Source organism: Macrotis lagotis, chromosome 2, assembly GCF_037893015.1.
Source record: "Macrotis lagotis isolate mMagLag1 chromosome 2, bilby.v1.9.chrom.fasta, whole genome shotgun sequence".
NCBI classification, from domain to species: Eukaryota; Metazoa; Chordata; class Mammalia; order Peramelemorphia; family Peramelidae; genus Macrotis; species Macrotis lagotis.
In genome coordinates, this window is record NC_133659.1 from 34677201 (window position 1) to 34701388 (window position 24188).

At 47.6% G+C, this 24188-nt stretch overlaps 1 protein-coding gene and 1 pseudogene across 1 annotated transcript in view; both read right to left on the reverse strand.

The window, feature by feature from the left end:
- The window catches only part of CFAP57 (cilia and flagella associated protein 57), a 62223-nt gene that overhangs the window by 33328 nt on the left and 4707 nt on the right, over positions 1 to 24188 (reverse strand). Inside the window, exons 3-9 of the mRNA XM_074221658.1 lie at positions 18673 to 18959; positions 14976 to 15183; positions 6676 to 6828; positions 6053 to 6192; positions 5552 to 5717; positions 4881 to 4994; positions 939 to 1151 (exon numbers count right to left, since the gene is read on the reverse strand). Coding sequence (XP_074077759.1) covers positions 939 to 1151; positions 4881 to 4994; positions 5552 to 5717; positions 6053 to 6192; positions 6676 to 6828; positions 14976 to 15183; positions 18673 to 18959 — 1281 coding nt within the window. The remainder of the gene's footprint in view (positions 1 to 938; positions 1152 to 4880; positions 4995 to 5551; positions 5718 to 6052; positions 6193 to 6675; positions 6829 to 14975; positions 15184 to 18672; positions 18960 to 24188) is intronic.
- On the reverse strand, positions 10964 to 11531 carry LOC141510968 (U6 snRNA-associated Sm-like protein LSm4 pseudogene; annotated as a pseudogene).

The window sequence follows — 24188 nt, forward strand, 5'->3', positions numbered from 1 at the left end:
AAACTGATTACCTGGTAGGGGAAACTTGGTTGTGTGCTGGGCCTGGAGTCAGGAAAAGCTTTGTTTCTAATGGTAAAATGGAGATAATGATAGTATTGATCTCTATCCTATCACCTCCCTATCAGGGTTGCTGAGAGGCTCAAGTGAGATTTGGAAAGCATAGTGTCTGAGACACAGTGGGTGGTTAATAAACGTTTATGCTCTTAGTCTCTTTCCCCAGAATGGAGTAGGATTTGCCTATTAAGCCATCATACTGAAGGAGCTTTGTGAATGGAGAGAGAGTTAGTCTTGGCAAGCAGGTATCAAGTCGTGGAGAAGAACAGGTCCAGGGCTCACGACTGAATGACTGGCCCAGTGAGATGCTGTCCTTGGGGGAGCCTCATGAAGACCCAGTACCTTCCTGCAGTCAGAGGTGGGGGTTTCCTGGGTCATGTGCACCTCTCTACTCTTATATTCCCTATGTATGTCCATCCTTCCCACTGATTCTGTGTGGGGTGAGAAGAAAGTAACCCAGGTTTATGGAGGGATGTTTCTATTTTTAATGCTACACCATTTTAGCAAATACCTTTGCTTTGGACCAACACAGTAATCTGGTCAATTATTAAAGGAAAACACATTGGTGGAGGCTGTTTAAGTTATATTTTTAGGTATGTGGTCCCATAGAGTACCTTGAACCTTCAAAAAGTTGCCCCTCTAGGTCCCAAGCTACAAATGTGAGTTGCGGGGAGAACAGTTCAAGAGGGTGGTGCTACAAGTCCAGGTGTACAGGTTTTATCTGGGATAGATTTGGGAGGCTCTATTGTACTCACAGGAACCCACTGAAGAGATTTCTAACCTGGAATTTTCATCCACAATACCAGCTAGTCAACATGGATGGCTGGGATCCTGTGCCTTTGGTTCTATCCCAACCCTTCTTCCAAGGTCATGATCTCACTCACGGAAGAGTCTGCAATCTCCTTGAGGGTCTGGTCAGATCCAACAGCAAAAATGATTTTGGAGTCAGGAGAGATGCCCACACAATTGTAGCTGCAGGACTTGATGACGCACTCAGTCTCCCTCTTCCCCGTGGATAAGTTCCACTCATACACAGCTCCATCTGTGCCACAGGAAATCAGCTTGCTATCATCCAAATTCCAAGCCACTGACTTGATCTGGAAGAGAGCAAAGATGAGCCCTGGTGAGGCACTTTAGGCTGGGAAAATGCAGTTGAACCCTGTATGAGACCCAAAGAATGAGACCCTGCTCTCCCTGACCCCCCTCCCCACCCACCAAAGGCACTTTAGAACTTGCAATCTGTACACACATAAGAAAATTTGTAGAGAGAAGGGTAGCACCAGTTTAGGAAGGAAGTTTAGGAAGGAAGATTCCCCATAAAATCACCCAATGATGATGGATGGCAGAGAAGGTCAAACAGAGAGAGCAGTGAGGAAAACAAATAAATGGCTGGGACCCCCTAATTGAAAGTCCTCCCCAGAAATGGAGGGGTGAAAATGGAAGGGGAAAAAATGAACAGAAGAAAGTTATGGCAATATTTTTTTCTCTCGCTACTGTCTTACTACCAGCCTGGGACAGTCTTGCTTTCTGGCAGCATCTGTGGGGTGAAGGTCCCGTTTACCCACAGTATGGGCACCATGCCCTGAGCCCTTCCCTTTAAGGGGCCTCAAGAACCAGGTTTGGGGTTTGCGTCTGCTTTATTTGTCCAGTTCAGGGCTAGGCACAGTGAAGTTCTTGGCCTGGGAACTTGAACCACAGTCACCATGCAGCTGGAGTTACAGACTGCAGTCTGCCAGTCCAGCAGAGAAGCCATGTTCCTGGGATGCCAACCCCAGAAGTTTTGGACTTAGAACTTGTGAGGCCATGCTATATGGGTATTGAGATAAACTATGAAAACTTTCAGAGTCTACAGAGACTGGCATGATTTTTTTGGGGCGGTATTATGCCTCCCAGGTAGTGGGGGATGTTTGTATCTGTTCCTGCTATACCTTTGAAGTAAACATTCCTTTGTAGAAGCTAATCTGACCATTAAGTGATTGAATGGAACTGGGGTGAAATGATGCTAGATGGGGGAATTTGCTCCAAATGGCAGAGGGATTTTGTTTGGCTCTGTGTCTTCTATAAAAGTTGTAGTTGGAGGTCTTTTGGAGGGTTGCTTGGAAAGGGACAAACAGCAAATGGGGAGCAGGAGAAAGGGTTCAGCAAGCCTCTGAAAACCACCTGATGAAGGGGGAGATGAGACTTCTGCTTCAGTCCCTTTAGTCAATGGCAAGCTCCAGAAGGGCCCAGAAGGTTCTGATCTGCCTCTCTTTGCACTAGGTCTTTTCCATTGTCCTCTAGGGTAGCAGCAACTGGTGGTAGTGTCTATACTGAGGGCCAGTTACAAGTCAGATACAGTTTCACCGTGCTTAGGAGGAACTCCTTATGCACTCTATACATGGGAGAAAAGGATCCACAGCAACCAGAAACTACCTCTAGGTAACGTGCCATGGGAGACACTGTACTTGGTGAGGATCTGGCCTTGTTAGTCAAAGCAGGAGAGTGAAGGAGCTTTCTGGGTCAAGAGAGTTGGCCCTGGTTACTGGAAGTTGAGCTGCAGAAGAGCAAGGAGAAAAGACACTGTACACGGTGGGGAGCACCCTCAAGACATCCCAAGAAGGCCATCAGGGCCCTGTGGGGCCAGGGGCACAATTCCTCTCAGCATGTTTCTATCTGCACCTCTACTAGGATGTCCCCTGGGTGTGCCCAGTTTTCCCACTGAGATCATGTACATTAGTAGTAGGGTGACCTCCAGACTTTATGGCTTGTGTTTTCTATTTTTCTTATAATGTCATCTCAGTAAATACCTTTGCTTTGAGCCACCTGTGTCCTCTGGCTGATCATCAAAGGTAAACACACTGATGGGAGCCTGTGAGCTGTAGTTCTATCAATGTGGTCAGGTCCTACAATCTGGGTTCCTACCTACAAGTGCCCAGAGGGGTGGTACAGTAGAGTGATATTCCATAGTAAATTCCATCTTTACCATCCCATAATTAATTGAAAGCCAATGAAAGACAGAAAGGCTATGAGACCATACTAATGTGCTTATTATTGGTTGACTATTAAAAAACTGATAAATGCCTCTTGCAACAGTAAGTTGCTGCTTCCCATCCATACAGCAAAATGAGGTGGAGCAAGATAAGCCCAATTAGTGTACCTCTGATCATTAATATCAAGGCATAGAAAAGGGAAAAATAGGGGTGCTGAATGTGTTTTCCATTCAATCAGTCAGTCAATAAACATTTATTTAGGACCTACTTTGTGATAGGGCTGGGGATACTGAAAGAGGCAAAAGGCAATCCCTGCTCCCAAGATGCTCCCAATCGAATAGTAGAGAACATGTAAACATCTCTATACAATCAGGTTAGATACAGAATAAAGAAGAAATACTTAAAAGAGAAAAGGCTTTAGAATTAAGAGGGGATAAAAAGGCTTCCTGTGGAGGATGGGATTTGAGTGGGTATTTAAGGGAAACCAGGAGGCAGAGATGAGGAAGGAGGAGGTAAAAGGATTTTATATTTGTTCCTGAAAGCAATAGGAAGTCACTGGAGTTTACTGAGTAAGGGGCCTGAGCTTTAGGAAATTCCCCTGGCTGAATGGAGGTGGAGTGGAAAGGAGAGGAACTGGAGGCAGGCAAACCGGCTGTGGCTGGTGCAATGGTCTGCAAGGCAAGGCCTGCATCAGGATGATGGCAGCATCAGAGGGGCTCTCCCCTTCTGGGAGAAGTATTTAAGGAGGCTGCAGAGGTGAATAGCAGGGCTCAAAAACAGCTAGCATGTTGGGGGGTGAGTCTGGGGGATGTGAAGATGAAGTTGCCCTCTATACTGAGAAGTGCCCGGTGGGTGGGCAGGCAGGGCTGTGTTTTCCCAGTGTCTTTGCAGTGTCAGAAGTAGATGCACCTGGGGATAGACCCTGAGGCCAAGTCAGAGAAGGAAATGAAACAGAAGGAGGAGGTAGACTTCTTTAAATTCTGGTCTCAGGTGGATGAGTGGGAAGGGGAAGGGCAGAAGCAACATTAAGCCCAGGGCAAGGGTGTGGTCACAGTGGTGGCATAAGAGTCAAGGCAGAACCTTTCCAGAAGCCTTTCAGAGGGGGGTGGGGCACGGAGGCCTCCATCAAATGGGAGATGGTCCTTGTACAAGGTTGCACCTTTCCTTCAGTGTGGCAAGTAGACCAAGTCTAATCTGAGCTTCCAGAACATGGGTGATGATCTTGTGGTCTTTGACTCAAACAAAGTCATTTCCAAGGGAATTCTGGGCAGGAGTTGGGAAGGAGAAAGAAGGATCCCAAGAGTGCTGAGAGGCCCTAAGTCCATGCCAAGTGGAGATCTGGTGAAGGAGAACAGAAAACTTGGACTGGGGGGAGGGTGGATCATGCAGAGAAGTCTTGTGCCACCTGACCCAAGAGGGCAGAACTGAAGTAATGGGAGAAGTTTCAGGACGCCAGCCTAGCTTTGGCATCAGTTCCCGCCAAGCTGTGGCTGAAAATGGAAGGGGCTGCCAGAGGAGCCTGGGAAGCAGAGGTTGAATGCCCATGTTTCGTGGAGGGACTTATGCCCAGGTATGAGCTTGAGGCCCCTTCTGACTCTTGGCTCTTTGGTGGCTGCTAACTCAGGGTGCGCCAGCCTTGTCACCTGGCAAACCAATGGGTGCAGGATACTCAGTTTGGCACATTCAAGAGGGCATGTCAGTATGTATGTATGTATGTGTGTATGTGTGAATGTGTATATGGGGGTGGGAGAGCCTTATAGCCTAGACTGGCTGGGCAGCGCCTAATCTCCATACCTAGTCATACTCACTCAGCCTGGGCCCAGCTGGCACCTCCTCTTCGCACTTGGCCATGCTCACCTTGCCTGTGTGTCCTTTCAGGTTAGAGATGTTCTCCAGGCTGGTCGAAGTGTAGATGTGAATCACGTTCCCATTGACAGCAGCAAACAGGTGCCCTCCATTACTAAAGGCGCACTACAGAGTGGTTGGGGGAGAGGCACGTGAGTGCCAGGTTAGTTAGGGAGAGCAGTGCTCCCCCCCCATCTGCCCCACACAAGCCCCCAGATACAACTTGGCTCTGGGGCATGAGGCCATGCCAGAGAAGAGGCTGGAAGACTGTCCGTCAGTGAGTGGGAGCCTCCACCCTGATTCCAGAAGGCCTCCTGATGGTTGTGCCATCCTTTGAAGGGGGTAGCATTGGTGTCTGGCATAGTCATGGGAGGAAATCCAGGAATGAGAGGTAGGGGGAGTGGGTGGGGGAGATGGGAGTGAATGAAGATCAATGGGGGACAAGGGAAGTGACTTCATCATTTAACTTGGAGTAGCTCCTAAACCGTCTGGCGCAGGCTGTGCCAGTCATGGAAAGGGAATGCTGCTGGCAAGCAGAGGGCTGCCTTGGGTCTTAGGAGAGAGTGAGCTCCCCATACCTGAAGTGCCCTGAGCAGAGGCTGGAGCCCTCTCATGGAAGGCCCTGGACAGCCCTAGTGGTTCCAGGATGCCCAGCCCTGCCTCCTATCTCCTGGCAGACTTACCTCTCGGCATCCTCGAATGGGGAAATCCTTGAATGCGCGGATGTCATTAATGAGCAGATTCATGATGCGCAGTTTGTCAGCAAAGCCAACCATGGTGAAGTGCCCTGAGGGGTGGAGGGAGACTGTGTAGGCCTCCTCCTGGTACTCCTTGTACAGCTCCAGGTTACTGGGGACAGGGGAGGGACTCTGTCACTCTCCTTGGTCCCCCGAGACTTGTGGCTCCCTGGTACTGGTGCTATAGGATTTCTCCACCCCACCATGCTCAGAAGTTCCCAGAAGCTCTATATCTCTGGGGCTGTGACTTTATTTGTGGACCTGGCCTAGTGAGCACCAGAGGTGCTCTGGGGAACCCTGGGGTCTGGGGAGGTGAAGGCCAGCTAGCCAGAGTGTGCCAGAGGCAGGGCTCCATGGGGGCTGGGCTGGCCTTCTGGACACGTGGTGAAATGGAATAACCCAAATGATCTGGACAGAACATCACATTCTCTAGGTTTCTTCTCTTACTTGGTTTCATAGTTCCAGACACGCACTGATCGATCCAGGGAACATGTAGCGATGAGGGGCTTGCGGATACAGACAGCCAGCCCTGTGATGGCCGCAGAGTGCAGCGGGTACAAGAGAAACTCAAACTGGGTGGGTTCCCCCTGGGAAAGTCATACAAGAAGTTGCAGATGAGGCACTTGCCCAGGTTCCCCATCAACCATCCCAGAAGCTGGAAGAAATAAGCTGAGAAAGAGGAAATGGAGCCACAGTCTCCTGGGGCAGCATGTGAGGAGAAGCCACTCCTCCTTGGATCTTGGCACACACACACCAACAGCGTAGGCTCCTTTTTTAGTTCCCTGTCTTTTTATTCCAGTACCTGGTATACCCTAGGTACTTACAAAGTGCCTATCGATTGGGGCATCTGGATGACTAGAAATGTCTTGGACACTCGACTGTGTGGGAATTACCTGGGAAACTGGGGTAGATGCTTCCCTTTCTCAGAGACTCCGGACTGTAGGGTTCTGAGCTGGAAGGGCCTTTGAGGTTGTCTAATCTGAACCCCTTTGTTTTACTGATAGGGAAACTGAGGCCAAGGTTGGTCCCATTGTAGAGAGCAGTGGAAGTGGGATGAGTCACTGACTCACCTTGCTGATCTCCGTCAGGGACATGGTGATGCTGTAGAGTTGGTTTTTGCTGGTGCTGACAATTAGCATCTCCTCTGAAGGGCTGAAGCACATGCAGAGAATCTCCTGCTTGTCCGACTGGCTTGGGTCATTGCTGTGAGGGTCCAAGGGAATCTGTGTGGCCGACCAGACCCAGGGAGGAGGAGACTTCACGTTAGTGCTAGTGGTTTCTATTCTGCAGGTGCTTTACATGCATTTCATCTGAATTACATTCTGATTCCTCCAAATTTCGGCTGAGTGAGGGCATGTGATCTGCCAGGCTCTCACAACTTATGTGTCAATAAATTATATCCTTTGCTTCTTCTACATGATCAAACAAAGAGCTTCAATACAACCCAGTCAGAGCTGGGGAGAGCTAAGGACACCCTAGAAATCTCAGTTTCTTCTGTAAAAGATGCAGGACTAAATGTCACTGGTATGAGGAGATGGAGCTTTCCCATTTCCTGGAAAAGATTCTTGGACAAATCACTTTTAGGAGACTCTGAAAATGACCTTGGGGGAATTTCATCAAAGTGACTGACAGTTATGAAAAGCAAACAAGCCAGGTATGTTCTAAAGAGGTCATTTTTTTCTTCTACATTTTTATTGATTTTTTTTTTTGCTGTTATGTTATCTGTACTTAAAAAACATATTCCTGGAGGTGGCTAGGAGGCATGGTGGACAGAGTGCTGACCTTGGAGTCTGGAGGACTCAAGTTCAAATCTACTTCAGTAGTTGTGTGAGCCTAGGCAAGTCACTTAACTCAGACTGCCCTCCAGAAAAACAAATGAAAAAATACAACTCAGCCCTCCCCTGCCTATAGAGATATCCCCCTAGAATAAAAAAAAGGGAGAGAGACATTCAGCTAAACTCAGCACTGTCACATTCCTAGTCCCCCATCTCTGCAGTGGAAGCAAGGACCAAGAAGGTCCCAGAGCTGAGCAGCCTGCCCACTGGGGACCCTAAAAGCTTGGGGATAGCAGGAGAGTGAGAAAAGAGAGGGTTCTTGGGCTGGAGCTCCTGGAATATGGGTTGCCTTGGTCACTTGTAATGATGGAGGGTGTGCTTCTCTGATGGATTCTGGGAGTAGACCCCTTCTTCTTACTGGTGCCATGAGTATTATGTGGGAGAGTATGCCATTTTGGGGGCAGTTGGGCTGGTTTGTTACTACTCTTCATGCCTTTGCTTTGAGCTAATGAGGTCAATCATCTCACCTAACGGTGAGACTCCATTATAGCCCCAGTCCTGGCAGGATCACTCTCAATCTCCTGGGATTCCTGGTTACTCCTATTACAATGAAGGCTCTATTCGTCTATCTCCTCCCTCTGCTCCATATATCATGAAAATTCAGAGAATCACGGAACTGGAAGTAACGTCAGTGGCCATTTAGTTCAACTCACACCTCAAGAAAAATTCTTTTTTCAACAATATACTCGGCAAAGGGTCACCTGGCCAGTGTTTGAAGATCTCCAGCAGTGGGGGACCTGCTACCTCTGGAGGTAGCCAAATACTCTCCTGGGACAGTGCCCAGTGTTAGAGGAACTTCAGAGTATCAATCCTTGACTCCTTGAACCTTCCTTCCACTGTTCCTTGCTTTTGCCCTCTAACGCTAAGTCAGGTCCTCCATATGCCAGAACTTCAAATACCTGAGGACAGCTATCAGGCCATCCTTAGAAATCCCTGGCCTTAGACGTTTTCCTGTTCTGATGGCTCTCCTCCCGTTGACCTCAACCAGAACTGTAGTTTGTAGCTTCCCCTTGGATTTGATGGTTCCTTCATGCCTCTGTGGGCAGGGCAGGTCCTCAGGGGTGGTTGTTAGAAGTTGGGGGATCTAGGGGTTACCCTGTAGGTGGTTATCCTCTTAAAGGCTGGCTTGCAAGCCTTAACCATCAATTGATAAATTCTGATATTTAACAAAGGCATTTTCTTCAAGGAGCACAGGAAGGGCAGTATTTACAAAGTGCAAATCTAAAATACAATGAAAGCAAGACACTCATGTAGGGATATGAGTCCATGGCACTGTGCAACCCTGTGACTGTGGGCCTCAGTGTCCTTTCTTTCTTCAGAGGGTCTTCACAAAATACCTCCCCAAGTTGTTGCACTGTAAAGCAAGGCTGGCTCTCTGTCCTGACACAATGCATCCTCTGGAGCAGCGACTTAGCTGATGTTCTTGCTAGGGTGTGCTGGGGCTGGAAGGGTGGAGCAGCTCACTCATTGACTGTCTTGACAAGCAGGCTACACTGCTAATGGTCAGGGTCTGCTCTAATGCTAGGCATCTGCTGCTGCAACAGACAGGAGGCGGCATCTCTCTTGGTCTTCTGGCTCCAAAGGACAGACTTGGTACTTTTCCACATTTGACTACTGGCTGAGCTGGGAGGTACTATGCATTCATTCAGCTGGAGTGAGACTGAGCCCTTTTCATCCAGAATGTTATGACTCTCTTTCAGTTATAGAAAGGACCCCTTAGCTGAGGGGAGGAAAAAACCTCTTCCCTTGGACTCTCTCAGAAGCTCCACTCCAGCCAGAAGGGAAAAGGCTAGCCTCTCCTAGAGACCCAATCTTCGTCACTCAACCATTCCACATTGTCCTGGAGGTTGGCTTTAGATGGAGTCAAAGTCAACTCTTAATACTCTTGAGGAATCTAATGTCATACATTAGGAACAAAGTGGGAAAGGGCAGTTCACTGAATTGCAGGCTTGTTCCAACTTTCCTTTATTTCTAAGGACGGTAAAACCTGTTTTCCACCTGAAGGCTCTTGCCTTTACCTTACATGCTCTGTCTTGTTTTTTAGGTACCACAGACTTTCAACTCTGGCTGAATTTTCCCTGGGTATCCCCTTATAGTCTTTTTTTTTAAGGTTTTTGCAAGGCAAATGGGGTTAAGTGGCTTGCCCAAGGCCACACAGCTAGGTAATTATTAAATGTCTGAGACCGTATTTGAACCCAGGTACTCCTGACTCCAGGGCTGGTGCTTTATCCACTGCGCCACCTAGTCACCCTGTTTGTTATTTTTCTTGTGAGGTATTTCACCTTCTCTTTCACTCTTTATATATATTTTTTTTTATTTCTTTGTCTCTTAAAACTTCACTGGCTTCCCCTTGCTCAATTCTAATTTTCAGAGTCATTTTCATCCTTAAAATTCAGCATATCTCCTTTTTTTCAGTTGGTTTAACTTGGTTTTCTTGGATTGTTCTTATTTTCATTTTTAGTTTTTCCTCAATCTCTCTTATTTGATTTTTGTTTTTAGAATTTAAAACCATTGAAACAGAAAGACAAAAATATTTTTACCCCCAGAATTTTGAAGCTTAAAAGTTTCTGGGAAATAACAAGTGTTTCTGTATACTAAAGGGACACATGTGTCAAAGAACCAGAAGATAGGGGGTTTGTTATGGGCATAGCTCTGGTGCCACAAAGAAGATGTGCAGTGCATTTCTCACTTCAAAACTCAAAGTTACCATCTTTCTAGGGAATGGGGTTTCCCGAGTAGTGAGGGTAGAAATATGTTCCATGGCAGTTTAGGAATGAAGAGATCACATGCTCATCTGTTGAGCATGTAGAAAAGAATTATTAATTTCAACTTATGGTTGTATTATTTTTATATCAGTCACACAAACTAAAGTGGTTTCCCCAAAACAAATGCTGGGAGGAAAAACAGGAAAACAACTCCAATGATTATCCTCTGAAACAAGTTCTAACCTCTATTTTTAGTTTAAAAAAAAAGCAGCAGCAGCAGCAGCAGCAGCAGCAGCAGCAGCAGCAGCAGCAGTAGTAGTAAGGTTGGGGAACAGACTTAAAGGAGACACCTCCTTGACAGTTTCAGGGCATGTAACTGAAGGAAAAAACCTGCCATGTTGTCAGAAATGACCAAATCTTACAGCAAACATCACAAAATAGATGGCAGCACAAGAAAACCACTCTGGAAATGCCTGAAATACCCTTAAAAAAGGAACAAAGACCATGTTCGCCTACACTTAGAAAAATGATTTAGAATTTTTCAGATGAAATAGCACTGAACTTTTCCTAGGAATCCAGTCCCCAGAAACCAACGCTATCAGAAAACTGAAAATCCCTAAGGTTTCTGCCTCTAGAATGGCAGCTAAAACAAGTGAGGTAATGACTAACTCTAATTTTACCTAAAGAAGAGAATTTCAAATGATTACAAAAGACATGATTCATAGGATTCTTCCTCACACCTGTCTAGCCCCAACTTCTTTTTTTTTAAAACATATTTACTAACTGAAAATTAGAGGTCACCAATTCACAAGGTCAAATACAAGGCAGCAGCAAGAGGGTCTTCCCATCAAAGTCTCTTGCAAGGCCTGGCTAGAGCCACCCTTCACTGCTTCCCAGCCTGCCAGCCTGGCTTTTTATCCTGCTGTCCTCTTCTGCTGCCAAGAATCCTGCCTTGACCTAGACCTCCAAACACACCTCAGCTAGCTCCACCTGCACTGCGCCCCTTCTGCTACTTCTGTTATTGCATGCCATCCCAACCTCTGCCCTTGGATGCCACCTCTTCTTTTACCATGTCAATAATCTCATCAGGAATCTGCAAGTATTTAATGGTGCTGCCTTGGATGTAACACTCAGGCATGCGCCAGAACTTATTACCATCCCTGGATGTACAGATGACCTCTCTCAAATTGATGTTCATTCAGTTATCACAGCTCACAAGGTGCCTGTCATAGGTTTCACTACTTTGTAGTTCTACCAACATGGGGTGATTCTGAGCAGTCTTCAATAAGGATAAGGGCAGGGGCAGCTAGGTGGCGCAGTGGATAAAGCACCGGCCTTGGAGTCAGGAGGACCTGAGTTCAAATCCTGTCTCAGACACTTAATTACCTAGCTGTGTGGCCTTGGGCAAGCTACTTAACCCTGTTTGCCTTGGAAAAACCTAAAAAAAAAATAAGGATAAGGGCAGCATGGTGCCAGCAGTGCTGGGGTGGGGACAGAGCCGGGGCTCTTATTTGATTTTTAAAGTGATTTTTTGAGTTCCTCTATGAATTCTTTTTGAGTAGGTAGTCATTTGAGGTTACCTTTTGGGGTAGGAGAAGCTTTTTTGCTTTGGCATCTTCCTCTGAAGATGAACCCGGTCTTCTCTATTCCCCAAATAATTGTCTATGGTTGGGTTCTTTCTCCTTTGCCTGCTCATTTGTGAGAAATCACCATGTTAAGCATTTCTGCTGACACAAATCTTGTCATATTTCTGTGTTAAGCAAGTCTGAAAGCAGTGCCTAAAAAGGGAAGCAACTTACCTTGAAGAATGATGTGCTAAGCAGACAGACATCCATATCCTGAGCTATAGGTTGGGATAGGTAGAACATCCTGAACAAGAGGACATGCTCCAGTCACACTGTTCTTACTTCTGCGCGTGCTTAATGAACTGACACACCCCATGTGATGATAGGTCATTAACATAACATGTGTTGTATGACCAGGTAGGGGGAACATATCAAGGAAGATATGGAATGGGGAGTATAGGAAGAGCTGTGACCCAGAGGAGTCTGAACCAATCCTGACTCTGCTGGGAGGATCAGGGCAGAAGTAGCAGTAAAAAGCTTGTTCTCACTGCTGTATTAAGTGTGGGTTCCTGGGAACCACTACCACTTCTCTGCTTCACTCACACTGGTCTTAATTTTATTTCTGGGACACACCAGAATACTGATCAGCTTGCAACTGGGGAAGTAATGCTCTGCGGCAGCACACTCAGGCTAACTCCTCAATCCTGCTGAGAGGATTCCTGAATTCAGTTTCCCAGATCATTTAAAAATTGTTTTAGGCAACTTATTGTCCTAGTTCCCTCTAATCCTGTGCGGGGGGGATGGTGCCTCTGGTCTCAGAGGCTTTGTCCTGGGCCCAACCTCTGCACTCCATTCCCCCTCCAAGTCACAGGTGGGACTCCTCATCACAGAGTCCTGGAAACGATCTTCTCCCTGAGAACCCTCCAGGGGCTATAACCTTTTAGCCCTCCTCTCTGACCTGGGATCAAGACCAAGAACTCGGTTCTCCTTTATGTGTTGACAGCCAGCAGCATCCAATGCCACTGTCTCTGCCCTCACCAGAAGTACACTAGTCCCCTCCTGCCCAGGACCTCATCTCACCTACACAGCTGGAGCTGGAGAACCTTATCAGCAGAAGTTCTCTCTCTTCCCCAGAGACCCAACTCCCCACCCTATCCTAGAGGTGAAACTTCCTGTGGCTGAGGTAGAGGCTATCCCCAACCTAGCTGCTCCTGGAGTTCCCCTCTAGCTGTTTCAGGAACCAGTCTAGAGTTTGTACTTCACTCAGCCTGAGCAGAAGCTTGATCTCTGGTTGTCCCAGAAGGCACGCTAGATTGTCTCCAGCTGTCCCAGAAGACACACTGGATCTTCTCGGGCCATCCCAGAAGGCACACTGTTCTGCTGCAACTTTTGTTTGTTTTTGCCACTCTACTTTTGCCTTGAGGTGTTTTTTTGACTTTTTTTGGTGGAGGAAATATGGAGAGCTTGGAATTTTCTGATATACTCCACTATTTCCCCCAGAATACTTTGATTGAAAAATAATCTCGAGGAACCTTTTTATTTTGTTTTGTTTTTTTAGTCTTTTGCTAGGCAATGGGGTTAAGTGGCTTGCCCAAGGCCACACAGCTAGGTAATTATTAAGTGTCTGAGGCTGGATTTGAACTCAGGTACTCCTGACTCCAGGGCCGGTGCTCTATCCACTGCACCACCTAGTCATCCCTTGAGGAACCTTTTTTAAAAAAAAAATCAGAAAAGGGAACTGAAGGCAAGAAAGTCCAGAGAAGCCAGGACATCCATGGTATCCACAAGATTAAGTTGACTATATCAGAGTAATGGAAATTTCTGTTTTGTGTGAAGATTACAGACTTAAAAATAAAAATATTTTTAAAAGATATTAAAATATCAAAACAAATGAGAAAGATGAATTCTGTTTTGAACATACAGAGTTTGAGTTGTCTATGCAGTATTCAGTATTAACTGTCTAACTGACTGTTGTGATCAGAACAGAGACCAGAGTTGGACAGATGGGTCTGGAAGTCATCCACATAGATGAGATAATTAAGGTACAGAAGCTATGAGGTTGAGAGAGAGTGACTGGGATGAAGGAGCAAGTGGTCAGGCAGGTAGGAGGAAATCCAGGACAAGCAGTGTACAGGATGCCAGAGAAGGGAACACTGTGAAGGACAGGGAGACTAGCGGCATCAAAGTCTGGCAGGCCGATGGAACCCAGAGTAGCTGATGAGATCCACAGCAAGTAAGGAAGATCCAGGAGGGGACAGGATCACAGAAACTAACAGAGAAGAGGAAGTGCCTGGGAGTTGAGGGGGATCCACAGTGTCCAAGGTAGAAGATCCAGGAGAGGCTGTCAGATCTGGTACCTCTGGAGAGGTGCTTTCAGTGGAATGAGGAGGTTCTTGGTGGAGAAGCTGGAGGGAGATGAGGATGTTTGGAATGGCTTCTTTGAAAGGACTGTCCACCTTCACTGACCAGGGCAAGGTAGGGGAGTGGATGGAGCTGTCCCAGCTCAGCTCTGGCATGGCCTTCTCCTTCCCTGGGTTGTTCCTCTAGACCACACCTGTTCCCTACCACCCTGTCATTTCTCCAAACCCCCTGCCTTCAGACCAAGCTCCTCAGATGGACTTGAGCTCAGCCTTCAGCAAGGGTTGCCCTACAATGGCTCCTCTTGTTCTTTCCATTTGCTATCTGTTTTATTTTTAGTTTTTAGGTGACTTTTACCTCCCAGTAGAGGGAAAGCTCTTTGAAGGCAGAAATTGCCCCTAGAACCTAGCATACAGTAGGCAGTGAATAAATGCTTACTAGAGATTTGTCCTCTGGGCCCACAGGTACTAGGCATATCCTCTTCTTTGGGGCCCTGCTTGGTAGAACCTTCCAGGTGTGGCCTTCAAGAGGCCAGGACAACTTTGAGGTCACAGTGTCCTGGGGGGAGCCCCTTGAAGACACTGGCTCTAACTCCCAGTTTAAGTCCTGGGGTTCATTCTTCTCCCTTATCTGGAGGTGCTAGAGACATCTTAAATTCAGCCTGTCTAAAACCACGCATTTCCCTCCCAAATTTTCCCCCTTTAACTTCCCTATTAGTGTCACAACACCCTCCTAGTCATCCAAGTTCACAACCTAGGTGCCATCCTTGATGCCTCATCCCTACTCCCCAATATCCAATCTATTGCCAGGTCTTGCCAATTTTACTTTCTAATATCTCTCTCACACCTCCTTCTCTCCTTCCCTTATTGTCCTCCCTCAGAGGACAAAGATAGGGGCCATTCCTTACCCGGATCTCCCGACTCTCCCGATAGGCATCCTTATCCTCTATCTTCTCATAGAGCAGGACCCTGCCCAGCCCTGCAGCACACACAAAGCCCTTTGAGTAGGCAGCAATGGCAGATACCCGGGGCATCAAATTCTGGTTCTCAGTCTTTTCCACAAAGAGTTGCTCACTGGACATGTCAGGAGAGCTTGGGGTTGGGAATTCAATGAGGCTGCAAAAGGAAAACACCAGAAGACATGAATCCACATGAAGAGCCTCAATGGGGCTGAGGCTACTGGTGGTAAGGAGGAAGGAGCCCAGTGGCCAATGGACAAGCAAACTCATTTGAAGGTCTACCATCTGTCCTCCCCAGGATTAAGCCTGCTGGAGATGGAGTTTTAGAAACCCAAGTCCTGAAGTACCAGTGACCCAGACCAAACACTGATACCTCCAGGGACATGAGGTATGAGGATATTTAGAATAAAAGAGAGGCAAGGGATCCCTCTGGCATCATCCGAAGCCCTCTTGATCTCTTGTAGGAAAATCAGAAGAATTTGAGTTTCTTGTCTTAAGTGAGAGGATGGGATGGGAGGGGGAAGCAGTGGGGTGACATGCCACTGTTGTGGGAACAGGCTAGGGCTGGAGAGAGAGCTGGATTAGTGTGGCAAGGTGAAGAAGCTGTTTGTTTTCACCCACTAGTAGAAGAGCAAGAAGATAATGCTAACAAAACAGGGGAAGGCATGGAACCTGGACAGAAGGCATTCCCCACTACACTCCCAGCCTCGGACAGGCAGTCCTGATGGCAGTCCTGATGGCAGCCCTGGTGGAAGCCCTGTCAGAGCCCTGGGAGCTGAGCCCATTCCTATAGGTTTGGGAGAAGAGAGTTCTCCAAACACAGAACATCTGGGATCTGACAAATCTGTATTTGATTTTCCCTTGGCATTTACATGCTCTGTGATGAAGAAGTGCAGACTCCTTACAGAAATGTGTTTTGTGCTTTCTGAATCTGACTGAAAACTTTTTAGGGTAGGTCTATGATCTGACTTGCTATCTTCATTCAGGTCAACTCTGCTCAGAGTGGTGTTCCTCTTCTTGGATCTCCTCAGCTCCCAGAATCTCAATCACCATCTCTATACTAAGAATATTCAAACTACTTATCCAGGGCTCCTTTCTCTCCAGTTTCTTGTTTCTAATGACTTATCTCAAACTGGAGGTGCTAGAGCAATCTTAAATTCAGCCTATCCAAAACCACGCATTTCCCTCCCAAATTTCCCCCCTTTAACTTCCCTATTAGTGTCACAACACCCTCCTAGTCATCCAAGTTCACAACCTAGGTGACATCCTTGATGCCTCATCCCTACTCCCCGATATCCAATCTGTTGCCAGGTCTTGCCAATTTTACTTTCTAATATCTCTCACACCTCCTTCTCTCCTTCCCTTATTGCCTCACCCCTTTATCTCCCTCTCTCCCCACTATTCTTTATTAGCTCCAGGATCAAATACAAAATCTCCTTTTTTGCACTCAGAATTCTTCCCAGTTGATCCCCCTCTTGCCTTTCTGGTCTTCCTTCCTCCACCCCAGCCACATCCTCTTTGATCTAGTGATACTGGTCTTCTTGTCCTCACACAAGACAGACCATCCCCAGCCTAGTCATGGTCACTGGCTCTTCCCTTGCCCTTGGTTTCTCTCCTACTTCATTTCTGCCACCTTTCTTCCTTCAAGTCCTTGTTAAAATCCCATTGCTTTCACCAGGAAGCCTTTCTTGACTGCTCTTCATGCTAATGTCTTCCTTCAATTAATTAGTTATTTCCTATTTATCTGATGGAACCCCTGTTGTCGCCCTCATTAGTGTGGGTGAGCTCTAGCAATGCAGAATGCCTTTGTTCCTCCACACTTAAATGGCACCTGGCCTATCATAGGAAACATGAACAAATAGAGACTGACTGTCCTGTTTGAGGATCTGGACCTCAGGGCCCTTCTAGCTCTTACATCCTGTAATTCTGAAGTCAGAAGGATGCCAAAAACAAAACATGGTCAGCTGCTCATTGGTTAGACCAGTATCCACAGGGATGGGGTGCCACAGAATGAAGAGATTCTTTTTCAATCCAAGGGGAAAAAATGGACTCCCCTTAGACACTGTGGCCAGGAACCCTTTGGCCAATTGCCTGCCCTCTCTGAGCCTCAGTTTCTCCATCTGTCTAGCAGGAACTTGGAGCAGGTCCAGTGACATGGTGGGCACTGGGCAAACCTGTAGGTACCATTACTATTAGCCATTTAATCCTTTTTAAGGAAATTCATTTTATTTTCTGATTTTTGACTCAGAATTTTCTAATAACTGGTACTGTCACAGAGAGAAGCAGACTACCTGGGGAGGAGGCTCCCCATGCGGGGGGGGGGGGTGTCTTCTAGCAGAGGAATCCTTTTGAGAAAGGCATGCTGATGAAGGCCCGATTCTGGGCCTTCCTGACAGACAGCTCTCCCTCAACCCCTAAAATCACTGCACTAATGCCAACTTTTCCCTGTACCCATCATCTTCAGAATCCTTGGTTTTCTCCAAAGTTTCCCAGGGTACCCCCCCCCCCACTTAAAACTTTCCCTTTGCTCCACAGTGGTTAACTCTCTCTCCAGCCTCCATTTTCATTGGAGGATAGGTACTGAGTCAGAGGTTGCTTGCTGAAGTGGGCAGGGAGCTGACCCTTAGAGGCACTAGAAAGACGTCTGACACACTGCGGTTGGGCGACCACTTCTCAGAGCCACCAGAAAGTCTCTCTAACTCCCTAGTAAGGGCCAGGATGTTCCACAGGTAGAGGAGCTTCCATCTAGAGGGTGCTCAGCCCTTCACTAATCACTGACCTGGCCCTAAACTAGATATCTGAGAATACAAGCTTGCTGAGGGAAGACTGTTTTTGTCATTGTGATTTCAGTGCCCAGGACAGAGGGCACTTCATAAATGTGCCTCTGAGTTCAGGTACGGCTCCCCACAATCCTCTGATATTAGAAAAACTTGGGAACCCCTACAAGGGTCAGATAACTTTGAATTAAACACATTAGGCAACCCACCCCAGGGAATGGGCCTATTCTCTGAATCCATAGACAGGCTCACTGTGCTGCTGGTGCCCATAAGGCTAGTCAAGGGCTGGATATCCTACAGGCAAGGGCTGGAGGCCAGACTGGCTGGCTGTACACATCCTCCTGCACACTTTTTCACACCCCCAGGGGAGGTTCAGGGAGATGGAAAAGGGGTTAACCAAGGCTAATGGGACACACACACACATACACACACATGGCACAGGGGGCTGCTGCCTGGGCCTGGCACCATATGGCACTGTGGGATTTTGGGTCTGAAGGATCCAGTCTGAGGGAGCAGACATCACCTTCCCCAGCAGGATAAGGAGAGGGCAAGGTTAGAGGAAATCCTACTCAGCACAAGAACTAGTCACCTAAGGAATCCATGACTCCAAATGATGGTGTGAGCTCTAAATACTTTTTAGAAGACTCCTGATTACCTCTCTTCAGGGTAAAGCCTCTCTCCTTCCTCACTCTCAGTCCCAGCCCTTGGGGCTCCATCTCCAGCCTCAGGGTCTCTGCCAAAGCTATGCCAATGTTGGAATGCCCTCCACTCCTTATCCTGCCTCTTGGAATCTCAAGTTCCCTCCCAGATCACTTTCATGAGGCCTTTCTCTGTCCTTCCAGAGGGGTCCACCGGAGGGGTCTTGTTACCTCTCTGACTCCTGGACCACTTCCACTTTCTTGGTTTCATTGTAGCTCTCCTTGCATACGATGTTCGTTTCCCACCGCAAATCTCCAGATTCAAACAAAATGAGCTTGCCCATATCAGTCCCCACAATAATCCGTTCTTCAGTGATCCAGGCATGGGACAGGTAATTCTGAGGCTCTCCCCGCTGAAAGTTGGTTTGTTTCAATGCTCCCTCAGCATAACGGTAAAGTTTAAAGATTCCATTGCCAATAGCACAAATCTGCGTGTTATCTTGGGGATTGAAGCTCACCTGCAAAAGGGGGAAAAAAATTAAGCCAACATTCTCACATCATCTAAGAGACAAGGTCTTCTTTTTGCCAATAGCCCGTGCTGCAGCCAAGCTGAGCTGCTCCCCCTTGTGACCAAGGACTTCTCACTGCTTCTAGGGCAGCAACCTGGGTCAACTTCAAGAAGTTGGGAAGACCCACCCAGCCTGACTGACAGGTGTCAGGGAGGCCAGCTTGGATGGACTTTCTGCTCTGGCTGACCCCTTAGTGGAGTCAAAGGCACCTGAGGTTGGCTGACCCCAATAGCTGGTGTCCACTGTGTAAAATAGGGCATATCTAAGAGGAGGTAAGGGGTTTGACTGTCAATCTTAGTCAAATTCCAAATATGGATGGTAATAAGCCCCCAGGAAAGGGAATGGGGAATCAGCAAGTGTTGGCTTGACCATGTCATTGCTTGTTCAACATCTAAGCCCTATGATAAGGATTGCAGTGGGAGGTATCCTTGGCAGTCCCAGTCCCAGGGTGCCAGGGCTGGTCACTGGCTGACCCCATTGTGCAGAGCTGGTCACAACTAGCAGTAGCCAAAGGTCCTCAATAGATTCTAGCAGTGATTGGGGGGGGCGGGGTGCAAATGCAAGCAGAGGCATCATTTGTCCTTCATGGTACAATAGGCATTCCTTTTTGGGCAGAGGTTGGATCTGAGTCCCCTGAACTCCGTTCTCACTCTCCAATTCTGGAATTATTCTTACTATGTAGAAAAGGACTGGCCTTCATGAGACCATCAAATCCCTTTTCTAACCCTGATTTTTGTAAGCTGGATCCTGGGTCCTGGGTCCTATAAGAAGTCCTGGGTTCTACGTTTCCACTTACAGATGGGTCCTATGAGACTGATGGCTTAACTATTAGCTACAAATTATATTGTCAATGCTCCTGTATCTGCTTTAACAAGATGGGGGCTACACCAATTAGGCTGTGCATTTCCTAGACTCCTGGGTTCAGAGAGACTTTCAGGAGAGACATGCCAGGAGAATGTCAAATCTGCAGAGGGGAAGAAGTCTGAATCCCAAAGACATCCAAAAAAAAAAAAAAAAGGGAAAAGGACTGATTTGTACAAAAGTATTTCCAGCAGCTTTTTGGAATTGGAAGAATTGGAAATCAAAGGGATGTCCATCAACTGGGCAATGGCCAAATAAACTGAGGTACATAACTATAATGGAATACTATCATTCTATAAGAAATGAAGAGCAAGAGGGTCTCAGAAAAACCTGGGAAGACTTTGATGAACTGATGCAGAGTAAAGTGAGCAGAACTGGGAGAGCACTGTACAAAGTGATAGCAATATTGGAAGATGAAGCATTGTGAATGACTTGGCTGTTCTCAAAGGATTATGATGAAGCACACTATCTGTCTCCCGAGAAAGAATGGATAGAAACCAAATAGAGCATGAAGCAGGTTATTTTTCATTTTCTTTTATTCAAATCTTCAAATACAAAATGACTAATAGGGAAATGTTTTACATAGCACAGGGGATGATTGCTTACTGTCTAAGGGAGGAGGAAGTGGAGAGAAGCATAGAATTTGGAACTCAAAACTTTTTTTTTAAAATTAAATTTAAAATTAAAAAAAATGGGGGGGGGGAACAGGCTCTGCTAGATTAGAAAAGAGTGACGAAACCAAGGGCACAGGCAGATACAGGGTTAACCTTGGTTGGGCCACCACTGAGGAGATAGAATACTGGGAATGATGTAGAGAGGATGAGGGTGCAGGTTAATGAAGACAGAGGTTATAATCAATGGTCTCTATTTTTAGGTAAAAAATGCAGTGAAACCCTCCCTTCAATGTCTGGGAGGAGGAATGGGGCCAAAGATTTAAGCAGATTGTGGGGTATTCTATTGTCCTGACCAAAAGATCCAGAGTTCCCTACCCTAACACCCTCTTCTTCTCCCTAGTGAAGGGCTCCCATTCTTCCCCATTAGAGGATGCCCAAGCGCCTGACCATTCCTAAGTCAGCAAGCACTAAGTAGAACAAGGGTCCACTCTGTGCCAGACACTGTGCAGGATATTGGGGGTGGTAAAGGCAAAAATGAGGCAATTCCTGCCTCAAGGGTTTATGTTACCCTGAGGGAAGGGCTGCATGCTCAGAGAAAAGTAACAGCTAGCTCTGTACCCAAGGAGGGTAGTGTTTGGAAGGCAGGAAAGGCCTCACTTGGGGATGCCAAGAGGTAGGGGAAAGGGCAACATGAATCCAAGGGGACACATTACAGTTGGGGAGAAGTAAGGCAGCCATTCTGGTTGATGAGGCCAGGTTGTGCATGTGGGTCAGGGGGACTAAGCCTGCCCCATGGTGAAGGCTTTAAATGCCTTCCAGAGGAGGCTCCAGTCTGCAGGGGATGGAGCCTTTGAAGCCTCCTACACAGTGAATCACAGGTGAAGGTTTCCTGGGAACCAGTATCTTCCCAGGAGCCCCCAGCTGGGTGGCAAAGGATGGACTCTAAAGTAGGGCCTGGCTAAGCCACCTGGAGTTATATCAATGCCTAATGCCTGGTGTGGATGCTGGTGTTGAGGAGGCAGACAGGGGCACTGGGTCCTTTCTGTGGAGAAGCCAGAGACTGGCTGGCTGCCAGGGCCTTGGGCCTGGGGCTGGGCTGGAAGGGGCTGCCCTCTCAGGAGGTGTCCTGTTGCCACCTCTGTGACTTGAGGACAGACCCAGCTCATCCCTTTAGGAACCTCAAATATGAGCTTTGTTTGGGTCATTTCCTGGCTGTGACAAGCTTTAAGTCCCAGCTTACTTGCTCGGTTTGGCCCCAGAGGGGACAGTGTAGAGGTGACAGAAGGCTTGGCAGTGTAAGCAGAGCTGGAAACCACAGGAATGCTGGTTAGATGGCAAAGCCCTTTCTAGCCACAACTCAAGTCTCCTGATGACTGGAAGAGTTTTCCTCATCCCCATTTTACAGAAAAGAAAATAAGCTGGCAGGTGTCAGAGACAGAATTGGAACCTGAGTCTTCTGAGCCTCTCCATAGTACCACACTCTCTCTCTCTCTCCTTCCTGGTGGTCTTCAGGCCAAGCTGGCCTGCAGGAGAGAGGATCTTTGGCCTATTTGACCATGAGCTTCCTTCCTGTAGCCCAAGGAGAGGTGACCAGCTCTTCCCCAACCTCACATGTGGGCCACATTAGGGAAACAGGTGTTGGCATTACAGACTCACCAACATCCTCACATCATTCTTGGTTTTAAAAGGTAGCAAGCTGTGATGGATAGAGGTCTAGAGATGGAACAAGCCCGACCAGAGTTTGAATCCTGATGTCTTCCATAGGACCCTGGGAAATCTGAGAAGCTCTTGTATCAGAGGGGAGTTCACTCCTGTATCAGAGGGGGATGAGCCTGGTCACTGTGAGGACCAGTTGAGAGGGTGTGAGGAAAGCTTCAGAAGAGGGAACATCCTCATTAGAGTTGGTTCCTAGGAAGCATCCTGACTGATGGAGACCTCCTGGGCCAGCTTACTCTGTCCCTCTTTGCCTGTCCTTTACAAAGAGAAGTGAGTAAGGCACAGAAGGGTCAGGGAAGGAGGTCCCAGTTCTGCTACTTTTTGACTGTGGAATTCTAGGCAAGCCCTCCTACCTTCTCTGGGGGGCCACTCCTTGTAAGGGAGCTCCATGGATGTGTACCATTCCATGATCCTGCACCATCTTTCCTCCCCTGCAGCCCTAGAGTTGTACCTTCCCTATGGATTTACCAGCCTCTGGAAGACAGGAGCGCACACATCTGCTGTACAGCTTTGCTAGCAGTGGTGTGGATGCCGCTGGTCTGGACAGTATACATGTGCACCCCCCCATTCCTCCAGTCATCCACGACGCCCACAGATGTAGCACAGCCCACACTAGAGCAGAGGATACCTGGTAGATCGGGTTGCTCTGTGCATCAGTTCTAACAATTGCCATCACTTTCTGCTTTTCCCACATCCAGTACACTAGGTTGGATTCAGGAATTCCTGTCTGGGCCACAAGATACTTGGAGTCTGGAGAGAAGGCCAAGTTAATGAATTTCCGAACGGCAAATTCAAAGTTGTTGAGGACTTTTCGCTTCCTGCAAGGAACTGAAGACAGCTCATAAATGGTGATGGTGGGTTTTGTCCTGCACAACCTCTGATATGGCCAGGTAGCGTCGATTGGGACTGATGGCCAAGGCAAGCATGCCCTGACTCTTCTCTGAACCTGCAAATGGAGGTAAAGGCAGTTGGGTCCTGGAGCCATAATGGACTAACCAAGGATAAATGGGCAGAAATGGTATGGGTCCTCTCTTACCCAATCGTTATCAAGGGTCAGAGAGGCAGTCTAATTAGACAGAAGGTCTGGGAGAGAGACTATATTAGGTCTTGAAGATCTTAAAAGTAGAATGGAGAGAGATGAGAAGAATACACGGGAGGGGGGGAAGGTGGAGAAAATTGTGGTGAAGGTTGCTGCAGAAACTAGGAACCGATAGATGGGTGAAGAAGGGCTGGTCCTGGCAGTGGAGGTGAAAGCCCTGGGGGAGGTCAGAGCAGCAGGTAATCAGGAATGGATTGAGTGGGATAGCCAAGGGAGAACCCACAGAGAAAAGGGGGCCAATAAGAATGTCAGGGTGAGGAGGAACTGAAAGGACAGCTTAAGAGCATCATTCCAGAAGCCAAGGGAAGAGGGATATTGAGTAGAAGGTGGCCATCAACATCCAGGGATGCCTGTGTTTCCCAGGGCTTGTGGTCTGGGCCCTCTCTCTGCAGGATTCCACCCTCTGCTCGGTTTGGCCCCAGAGGGGACAGTGTAGAGGTGACAGAAGGCTTGGCAGTGTAAGCAGAGCTGGAAACCACAGGAATGCTGGTTAGATGGCAAAGCCCTTTCTAGCCACAACTCAAGTCTCCTGATGACTGGAAGAGTTTTCCTCATCCCCATTTTACAGAAAAGAAAATAAGCTGGCAGGTGTCAGAGACAGAATTGGAACCTGAGTCTTCTGAGCCTCTCCATAGTACCACACTCTCTCTCTCCTTCCTGGTGGTCTTCAGGCCAAGCTGGCCTGCAGGAGAGAGGATCTTTGGCCTATTTGACCATGAGCTTCCTTCCTGTAGCCCAAGGAGAGGTGACCAGCTCTTCCCCAACCTCACATGTGGGCCACATTAGGGAAACAGGTGTTGGCATTACAGACTCACCAACATCCTCACATCATTCTTGGTTTTAAAAGGTAGCAAGCTATGATGGATAGAGGTCTAGAGATGGAACAAG